Genomic DNA, 11,086 nt, shown 5'->3' on the forward strand with positions numbered 1-11,086 from the left:
TTGCCATTAGTGTTTTAGAAGTTCTAGCCTTTTCAGAGTTTGTGGATAACATTTAAACATTTAAAAGGCTTAGTCTGTTGGTATGAAATAGTTTGGATATATTTTCTGTTTTCTGTGGATATTCACTAGTAATTATATTACTGCTATCCTGAATAGTAAATCTCCACCTCTGTTGAGCTGTCATTTACATGAAGGATGGTATTAACATGGCAAACTCCATAGGTTAAACACATTTCCTATGTCCTCCTTTCACTGCATGTGGGAATGCAAGTCAGTGAAAGTAAAATTTTGAGTAACACTTCAGCATGGTGTGTGTGTATTTTAAACAAAATTTTTTGGGCAAACTTTGGGTCTGTTATTTGTAACTAAGTATTGTAATATAATTTACATCTGATTAGAACACTAATCAAACACTGTTACTAATAATCATAGGCCCAGTAACAGTAACTAATATTTGTTAAGGGCAGCACTCTTTTTTTTTTTTGTACTGTGTAATTCCTTTATTTTCTGTGTATTAGTGCTTTACCAACACTATAACCATAAAGAACACAATTCCAAGTACTAATCTTTTTAGTTTGGAGAGATCACAGTCTACAAACACATTTACTTATATTAAACAAGATTAATCTCATTCAAAACGTCCTGTAGTTTATAAATTCACATAAATACAAAAATTGATGCAATTAAAAACTTCAGGATCTTATTTTTTAAATTCCTAGATCATAACTTTTTCTGCAAGCTATAGTTACCTGCCCCATGATCACCGATGGTTATGGGTCAATTTAACTACATACAGTATCAACCTTTTATATCCTTAAATAAAATGTAAATGAAAATTAAAAAATTTAAAATTAAATTAAAGTTAAAAATTAAAAAAATTAAAATACCAAAAAGTTTAGTGTTTTCCAAATTTCAGATATTTACTTCCCCCTCCCCCCTTTAGTTAATCATTTCAAGTAAACTAAAAATAACCACATCTCACCTGCAACATTCAATAGCAGTCATTTGATGTATAAAATTTTAACTATGCTCCCAGTTATTTTAAAACACACAAAAATGGCTGCCAATCTATCTAAGTCACAAGTTAGAAATACTACATTTAAGAATTAAGATGAGAGGGGCGCCTGGGTGGCTCAGTCGTTAAGCGTCTGCCTTCGGCTCAGGTCATGATCCCAGGGTCCTGGGATCAACCCCGCATCGGGCTCCCTGCTCTGTAGGAAGCCTGCTTCTCCCTCTCCCACTCCCCCTGCTTCACTGTTCCTGCTCTCGCTATCTCTCTCTCTGTCAAATAAATAAATAAAATATTTTTTAAAAATTAAAGAAAAAAAATTAAGATGAGAGACCCATGGGTGGCACAGTCAGTTGAATGTCGGACTCTTGGTATCAGCTTGGGTCATGATCTCAGGGTCATGGGATCCAGCCCCACGTCGGGCTCTGCACTCAGCGTGGAGTCTGCTTAGGGTTTCTCTCTCTCTCTCCCTCTGCCCCTCCCCACCATGCTCATGTGCTCGTTCTCTCGCTCTCTTTTTCTCTTTCTCAATTACGTAAATCTTAAAAAAAAAAAAGAATTAAGAGGGGCACCTCAGTGGCTTGGTTGAGTGCCCGACTCTTGATTTCGGCTCAGGTCATGATCTCAGGGTCACCAGGATCCCCTCCCTCATCCACCACCACCCCCTCCCCACTCACGCGTGTGCTTTCTCTCAAATAAATAACTCTTTAAAAAGAAAAAAAAAAAAAAGAATTAAGGTGAGGGTTTCAAGTTTCCTCCAGTTTAGGCATTTATACCTTTATGCTTATCCAAAGATGTTTCTATAGCATTGATATTTGTGTAACCCGTGTTTGTGTACCTTAAAATGTAGTCAATTAAAACACTAAGAATTGGGACGCCTGGGTGGCTCAGTCGGTCAAGCGTCTGCCTTCAGCTCAGGTCATGATCCCAGGGTCCTGGGATCGAGTTCCGCATCGGGCTCCCTGCTCGGCGGGGAGCCTGCTTCTCCCTCTGCCTCTGCCTCTCTCTGTCTCACATGAATAAATAAATAAAATCTTAAAATAAATAAATAAGGAAAACACTAAGAATTAAAAAATAAATTAAAAAAATAAAACACTAAGAATTAAATTTATGGTAGAGCTTTGGGAATTTTAAAAGCAACTGAAGTGTTCTCAGATGTGTCTGCCAGCTTCATTTCTAGAGTACTTCTAAAGTAAAACTGAGAATTTTATACCTTAGTTGCATTTTGAGTTCAAAAATCCCTCTGCACAAGGGCACCCTCTAAGAAACTGTGTACTTGTTGATTCCTCACAACAGCTTCATTTTATTACCTTTGTTTTACTGATAAGGAAATTTAGGCCCCCTAAAATTCACTCAGGTAAGAAGTAGCAGAGCCAGGATTCAAACCCAGGCAATCTGGCTCCAGAGCCTTTCTCTTTTTTGTTTCCAGAGCCTTCATTCTTAACTGCTACCATGTAATATATATAGAGAGAGAATATTGTTGGTTTTGCTTCAGAAAAACTGTCTAGAGTAGATAGGACTGTGTAAATAAAAGGGTCTCTCTTAATTTTATTTTTACTTCATCCCATGAAATTGGGACTTTGGAAGATGGGAGAGAGAATAATCCCAAAATGGATTTCCATCATACTCTGATTTCCTTCCTTAAATAATCTGTTTCCTTTTGACTTTTTCCCTTATAGCATCAGCGAGAGCTTTCTAACTGTCAAAGGTGCTGCCCTTTTTCTACCACGGGGAAATGGCTCATCTGCACCAAGAATTAGCCACAGACGCAACAAGCATGCAGGTAAAGTTCCACATACACCATTCCTTTCTTGGTTTCTTTTGTTTTGTTCTAAAAGGCTGACAACCTCATCCCTGTTTCTCCAACAGTCTTGTAATAGTGAAAGAAAGCATTGTACTGTGCTATAATCACTTTTCTTTCACTGTTTTTCTGGCACTTAGCAGAATGCATTATATATGTAGTAAGTGTTCAGTAAATTTGTGTTGGAAAAATAATAAGGTACAAAGATACTCTAATGAATTCTTATGTGACTTATCAATTAAGGTTTTCCAGTAGCAAATACCCAGTTTGCTTACCGACAGTACTTTTCACCACTAACAAACCTGAGTTTCCACATACCCAGCTCACATAAGAAGCCTTACAGTAGGGATGGGGCTTCTTGACTTTTGCCTGACCTTTCAAGAAGCCAGCTGGATCTTTGGGCCAATAGCACTTGGAGTAGGGACTTAGGCCACTATTTACCCAGAAATGGTTGTCCTCTACAAGTTCTCCATCCTAACTAACAGTCCTTCCCTTGGGTCATCTGTACTGATAGAACAGAAGGAATCTTAATTTTTAAAAAGCCTCAGCTGCTTAACTCAATTATAACATGTAACTTAAGTCACTCTTCATTGTTTATAGCTAACACTTTGTCTCCCCACACTGGTTCTTTTTTTTAACAGTTCTAGTGAGATATAATTCACATACCATGTAATTCACCTAATTTACCCGTTTAAAGTATACATTCAGTGTTGTTGTTGTTGTTTTTTAGTATATACAGAGTTGTACTACCATCACTGTAATTTTAGAACATTTTCATCACCCCACAGAAGAAACTCAGTTACCCATTAGCAGTCATTCCCTATATCCTCCACCCTCCCTGCCAATCCTAAACAACCACTAATCTATTTCTCTGTCTATAGATTTGCCCATTCTGGGTGTTCCATATAAGTGGAATTATATAAATGATCTTTTGAGACAGGCTCCTTTCATTTAGCATAATGTTTTCAAGGGTCATTTACATTATAGTATGTGTCAGTACTTCATTCCTTTTTATGACCAAATAATATTCTAGTGTATAGATATACCACATTTCATTTTTCCATTCACCGGTTGATAGACATTTGAGTTGTTTCTAATTTTTGACTCTTACAAATAATGCTGCTGTGAATCTTTATGTGTAAGTTCTTGTGTGGACATATGTTTTCATTTCTCTTGGTTTTATACCTGTGAGCCCATACTGGTTCTTACACATGAGACTTAGATTGTGTCTCTGGGTTTGAAATGTGCTAGAACAGACCTGGCCAAACATGATGATTTTCCTTTTTAATTTTGAAAGTTGAAAGATTCTGCAGTAATGGAATTGGTCAGAAGCCAGCATTGAAATGGAGGTGGGGGGGGTGGGCGGCAAGAAAACCATTCTTTAAGAGAAGGAAACAGGGAAAAAAGGGGAGGCTTTCAGACTTGCTGACCTTTTAAACAAATATCTGTTTGCTAACCTACTTTTCTTTCTTGCTACCCCTCACCACTTCTTGCACATATCAGTATTTCATCTCACTGTTAACAGTTGAAGTTACCTGGAGGAAGATTTTGTATGTAGATTGCAAGACGAATGTGAGAACAGGCATCCACTGGCATCTGTGATCAGGCGGCTATGTCAGTCACTTTAGACTCTTAAAATAGAGCTGGACCTTGTTGGGCATGAATGAAGTTTTTTGTTCTCTGATTGTTATCATTTATAACAGTATGTTATCGAATTATCTCCTACTAGCCAAAGTTCCATGTTTTCTAGTATAGAATAAGGAGTATGAGGAAATCTGTAATACTTTAATACAAAAAAATTCAACTTAGTTTTGGAGAATGTGTAGAAACAAATGTGTATTCAAATAATGGTTGGCCATGTTAAAGGACCTAACATTAGGTTCAGTGGAATATTTATTTCTTGGGACCCACTATATTTAATGAGTACTCTTACTTGAATATCAGCCACTAATATGGAAATCATTTTAAACCATTGACATTATTCCAAGGGGAATCTAAAAATCTTCTTTGGTTAAGTGCAACTAAAGATTTACAGAAAAAAGAATGGCAAAATAGTTAGTTTTTTGTAATGTTAGAGGTAATTCTAAACCCATTCATCACACACCCCATTTTCAGGATTCCCTCCTTGCTACCTTCAGTGGGCCTTAAAGCACAGCCCAACAGATCTCGCCATTGCTTTCATCAACATCCACGATAGTACAAAACTGAGATTGCTTTCAAGTGCACCTCCCATTGGACAAACATAAAGGAAATTTTAATGTAGTATAGGCTAAAAGTGAATGTATAGAGATGCCGTCTACCATTCTGTCTTTCCACTTAAAGTTAATAATAATTATATTAAGACACTTAATTTCTATGTCTAATTATAGTCCTTCAGTGACCCAGGACTTTTTTTTATACAGGTTATTAAGGTAGAAGGAATCCTCTCTATTGACATTACAGTGGAGAATAATTATTTTTTGTTTCATAAATTTCACCAGGTGATCTCCAACAGCATCTCCAAGCAATGTTCATATTACTCCGCCCAGAAGATAACATCAGGCTGGTAAGTATAACTCCTCCTCAAAAGACTGTCTAAGATGGCAAACATTAAGCAGTCATTTTTATGTCCCAACAGAGTGCTAGGAGCTATGTGGAACAAAAAAGAATAACATGTCCACACCATCAAAGAGCTTAGAATATCATTGGGGATATGAGCTATGTGAAATGATATGAAATAATTTGATGATTCAAGGCTGTTGATAAGCACCAGTTTGTAAGTTACTGACCATAACAACAACTGAAGTTCAGAAGAAAGAATACTTTGAGACTTGCCCTAGTTAGAAAGGTTTTATGTATACAGTAGAGCTTGAGCTGGGTCTTAAAAGATGATGAATTTAGATTGGCAGAAAGAAAGAAGACCGTCCTTCTAGATGAGGACCTGACTAAGACAAAAGCACATGTAAGGGACAAGGAAAGAGTAAAAGGGCCCGGGATTTGTGCTGGTCTCAGAGTAAGGAGACCTGGGCTTAGGCTTTTACTAATCATGTGATGTTGGACAAGTTACTTAGCTTGCCTGAGCCTGCTTCCTCATCTTCTTTCTACCTCTCACAGTCGAGAGGATCAAGTGGACATGAAAGCATATTGAAGAGAATAAAATGCTGCCCAAATCTGGGGATTATTGTTACTGTAAGGAAGATAAGATACCAGGAAACAAGGCAGACAAATAGGAATTTAATGCTCCAAACTAGGGGACTCAAAGTAGCAGATATATATATTTTTTTTTTTTCTAAGTAGCAGATATGTTTTGTTTGGACCACAGTGGTGGTGTTTTTCACTCTGAGCCAGAATTTTTTTTTTATTTATTTGAGAGAGAGAGAGCACAAGCAGGGTGAAGGGCAGAGGGAGAAGCAGACTCCCCACTGAGCAGGGAGCCCAATGCGGGACTCAATCCCAGGATTCCAGGATCATGACCTGAGCCGAAGGCAGATGCTTAACTGACTGAGCCACCCAGATGCCCTCCGAGCCAGAATTTTAAAGTTGAATGATTTCACATAAAAATCCATACTTGGAGCTTGTCTTCAAAAATCTAAAATTCTGGCAACACTGGGACCTTATTCTCACATGATAAAACTTGCTAGACCCAAAGGGTCACGCTTGGGTATGGCCTAGGCTTTTAATTTACCATAATCCCCACATATCCTGTTGTCTCCTAGACTCTAAAGCCAAGTGTCTCTATTTGTCATCATTTCTTCACTGTTAGTTTTCTTATAGCAGAATATTTAATTAAAATAGGAAAACAAAAATGGGATGAGTATGTTTCTTTATGAAAAGTGAAGAGCATTTCTACCCATTTAATATTCATATGGCCTACTTCACTCATTTGTATTCCCTATCTGACCCTCTGGATTAATCCTTGGAGGTAGTACATCTACCTTTTCAGTAAGCAGTAGTGTGAAAGGTTACAAGGTTTGGAGCAAAGAATCACGTGGAACAGCTACAGTATTTAAGAGAGGGGCACCTGGCTTGCTCAGTCAGTGAAGTATCCAACTCTTGATCTCTGCATTGTGAGTTTGAGGCCCACATTGGGTATAGAGATTACTAAAAAAAAAGATAGAGAGATTCCTCAGAAGCTAATACAGAATAGTGGGGAGGAGGAAGCCATCTTAAGTCATGGAGGTCCACTAGGTAGTTATTGCAGTAATCTAAGCATGTGATGATCGGCCCTTCTAGGTTGGGGTAGTCACTTGGAAATTGGGTTTCTTTCGGCATGTTAAATTCAAATGGCTGATCTCTGCTTTCTGAACGGGAAGAGAGATAATGAATATAATACAAGAATGATTGTAAAAAATTGATGAACAGGTCTCTGAACTCTCTGGTAATTAACTGATTTTTCATTCACTTAGTCATTCTGTGTTCAAATTCTGTCATTTTTTTTTTCTCTCAAATGCTGCCTGTCACCTTAAAATGGCCACAAATTTTTGTTGAGTGAGGAACTTCCTTTGAAATTTAAAGAATATGAAATAAATCCTTACATAATTATTTTATATCCTCATTTGAAAATCACATCATACATTTATATAAATCTTGTCCATATTTTTATATGCTTTTATCTTAAACACTTCTTTATAATTGAACAAAGGTGGTCTACAGTTTTTACAGCATTAATATTCTGAAGCAGTGATACTCAAACCTTAGAGTACATCAGAATCACCTGCAGAGCTTTGTTGAACTGTCCCCTTTTGCTGGATTCCACCCACAGTGTTTGATTTGGGGAGGAGGAGGCAGTAATAATTTGCATTTTTAACAAGTTTTCCTGTGAATCATCAGTATTGATTCTGCTGATCCAGGAATCACGCTTTGAGAACATCTCCTCTAAAACCCATAATAATGGTCACTTGCACATACTTGATGTCTGTCAGATACATGTTTATAGTTTCCAAAAATTGTGTAGTTTGGTAGAGTTAAAGTTGAGGTCTGTCATCACTTTATCTTTTTCTCCTTGATAACCTTCTGGAATTTAGATTGCACTTCTAAACGTTAAAATAATTTTAACCACAGGAGAACATTAAGGAAGCAGTTAGGGAAGGGAGAGTTGGCAATTAACTTTTTTTCTTGGCCTGCTAAGATATGCAGCTTTACCTGCTTTATATTTATAAAATATAAATTCAGAAAATGTAACTGATGCCTCTGAATTAATTCATTTTAAATGACAAGCCATTTTACAGTTGTTTTGAATTGTTACAAACACATAGTCATTATGTTTCAGATTATTGAATGAGTCATCTTCAAGAAAATGAGTGAATACATTGTGTGACTTTGGACAAATTAGCACTTTTCTAACTGAAAGGAGCATTTGTAGACTCAAAGCAAGGCCTTTTGTTTTGAGTTAAATTTGGAATGCTAAAATTCTCATCCTGGGGCTTGTACATAAGGTTAAAAGTTTGATAGTCAACTGAAAGTCCTGCCTTTATTTTTTTAATAACCCAACAACAGATAGTGGCACCAAATCCCACACTTTGCTTTAGCATTGAAAATGAGAGTAAACCATTTTTTCCTCCAGGGAAACTCTGCATTCCAAATACAGTCCCAAGCATTAACTTCAGTATTTACGAAAACTGTAGCTGGTAGAATGAAGACCGTGTTTTTTTTTAATACTCTTGCACATTACCCAATACCCATTCAATAAAAAAAAAAATAGACTAGAAAATGAAAAACTTCCCTAACATTTGAAGTAACTTTAATATTCTTAACTAGAGTTATGGTACTGATAAGGCACAAGATGTTTTTGAGTACTTTGCAGGAGAGTTTAAGAAAATAAGGACTTTTTAGGCTTTGTTTTTTATAGTACATTGATAGTTTCCCAAAATGAAAATGGGTTTATTTTTTTCTAAATATAAAATTTTTAAAAATCATAGAATACAGGAAGGTGTAAGGAAGAAAGTAAAAATCACTTTGTATCCTATATTCTGAGAAAACCATTCTTAGCAGTTTGGATAAGCATCCTTCCAGTCTTTCGTGTGTGTGTGTGTGTGTGTGTGTGTGTGTGTGTGTGTGTAAGAGTATGTCAGATTCTCTGACCTCTGCTCTTACTGAAGTGGATCAATAATAAAAATAGCCAAATCTGAGTATCAGAAGACCTACTAGTCTCCCTGATTGATCTCTGTAGTTCTGAGAAGTAAAAGTATGAAGTAATTTAAAACAATTGGAGAGCCTGGGTGGCTCAGTGTTAAGCAGCTCAGGTCATGATCTCCAGGTTATAGGATCGAGCCCCACATCAGGCTCCACACTCAGCGTGGAGTCTGCTTGTCCTTCTCCCTCTGCTTCTCCCCCCACCTGTATTCTCTTTTTCTCTCAAATAAATAAGTAAATAAAATCATTAAAACAACACATGTCTGGGGGTGAGGAGGGGTGTTTGTGTGTGTTTAAAAAGTGGATAACTGAGGACTTGCTCATGGATGAATGAAATTGGCGGAAATGTGTATGTACAAAAGGCTAATCTGTTTTGAGCAATGATGAAAAGGTTTTACTACCGATCTTTATAACTATGAAGGTTTCTACAGTTGATTTGAGCTCAGAATTGAATGGGGAAGAGTATACTTCAGCACTTTTTTTTTTTTACAAAAATGAGATAAAAGCATAAATGCTGACTTACAACCTGCTTTCTTCACACTTTATTTTGGATATCTTTCCATGTCAACAAATAAATCTGTTTTTAATGGCTACACAGAATATAATACATAGATTTTTTTAACTTAAGAATTTTATAGAGATAAACTAAAAAAATAAAATCCTGAGACTCCCTCAAGCTCTATTTCTTTTGAAAACAGTGTTCTTAGGGGCACCTGGGTGGCTCAGTTGGTTAAGCGACTGCCTTCGGCTCAGGTCATGATCCTGGAGTCCCTGGATCGAGTCCCGCATCGGGCTCCCTGCTCGGCAGGGAGTCTGCTTCTCCCTCTGACCCTCCTCCCTCTCATGCTCCCTGTCTCTCATTCTCTCTGTCTCAAATAAATAAATAAAATCTTTAAAAAAAAAAAAACAAAAACAGTGTTCTTTAGTTTATTAGTGTCACATCTGAAGTCTGTTTTAATTTTAGATAATGACTTTGCTTTGTTCTTTTGGCTAGAATTTAATATTTACATACTTTGAAACCTTTCTCTCTGATGGATTGGGTGAGCTGCCTGTCTAGACATTGGGACGTTGTAATGTGGCTTCCTTGAGGATAAACACTGCATGCAGTGGCATGATGTAAGACTCTTGGTGAAAAGAAATTAAAGGCAAAGGTGCAGTGTAAGCTTAAGGAATAGTATTTCTTGAGGTTGGATGATGCTAAGGACAGAAGTTATTTTATCAGGTGGTGTTTGTGAATTGCTTGTAATCAGATTATAAACATTTAAATTAGTTACTGAGAGAAGTTTTAACATCACTCTTTGGTAGATGAGCTTTGCAAACAGGTTGGGTTCTTATCAGAAATAAAGCAGAGGCAGATGACTTCTCAGACCTATCTAAGTCCTCAGATTGCTGAGTCGAGTTCACCTGACACTTATAATAGGATCCAAATTTAGGCAATAAATGGACTTTCTTGGAATAATTTTCTCAGTTGCTATTGTTGCGAAGTTTTAAAATTCAAAATATTGTTTTGGCTGGATAATTAGAATAAACTTCAGTGGTATCCTTTTCAGTGAGAACTGGAGTTAATCAAATGCACCTGAATTATTGCCTTATTTCAGTCATCTATTCCATGTAAATTTTGGAGACTGAGGAAACATTGAAATTGCTGCCAATTCTAATATTAGGGTATTATGTACAAACTGCCATTTTAAATTACATTTCTCTGATTAACTTCATGAATTAGATTATTAGAGGAGCGCCTGGGTGGCTCAGTCGTTAAGCGTCTGCCTTCGGCTCGGGTCCTGATCCCAGGGTCCTGGGATTGAGCCCCGCATCGGTCTCCCTGCTCAGTGGGAAGCCTGCTTCTCCCTCTCCCACTCCCCCTGCTTGTGTTCCTGCTCTCGCTAACTCTCTGTCAAATAAATAAATAAAATCTTTTTTAAAAAAAATTAGATGATTAGATTTTTATCAATCTTCTTCCTAGCAGAGGACTATGAGATAAACCTCTAACCCAGGTGGGTATTAGGTTTTTCTTTATGCTATGGCTCTTAAAATTTTAATTTCTTAACCTTGAATCTTGAAGCCTAAAAGGAAATTTGAAACCTCAGGTCCATTCTCAGCATTGCAGAATTTTTTATTCCTTCCTTCCTTCCTTCCTTCCTTCCTTCCTTCCTTCCTTCCTTCCT

The 11,086-nt window shown here is 37.0% G+C and overlaps 1 protein-coding gene and 2 non-coding genes across 3 annotated transcripts in view; all 3 read left to right on the forward strand.

The window, feature by feature from the left end:
- LOC110592869 (protein phosphatase Slingshot homolog 2-like) overlaps window positions 1–11,086 on the forward strand; it is a 57,340-nt gene that overhangs the window by 37,400 nt on the left and 8,854 nt on the right. The window contains exons 2-3 of the mRNA XM_021704044.1: window positions 2,689–2,792; window positions 5,291–5,355. Coding sequence (XP_021559719.1) covers window positions 2,689–2,792; window positions 5,291–5,355 — 169 coding nt within the window. The remainder of the gene's footprint in view (window positions 1–2,688; window positions 2,793–5,290; window positions 5,356–11,086) is intronic.
- Window positions 8,890–8,966, forward strand: LOC123326794. Its single transcript, XR_006541335.1, has one exon. It is a non-coding gene; the product is annotated as a small nucleolar RNA U2-19 (small nucleolar RNA).
- Window positions 9,297–9,366, forward strand: LOC123326792. The gene has a single exon (XR_006541333.1). It is a non-coding gene; the product is annotated as a small nucleolar RNA U2-30 (small nucleolar RNA).

This window comes from Neomonachus schauinslandi, chromosome 15 (assembly GCF_002201575.2).
Source record: "Neomonachus schauinslandi chromosome 15, ASM220157v2, whole genome shotgun sequence".
Lineage (NCBI taxonomy): Eukaryota > Metazoa > Chordata > Mammalia > Carnivora > Phocidae > Neomonachus > Neomonachus schauinslandi.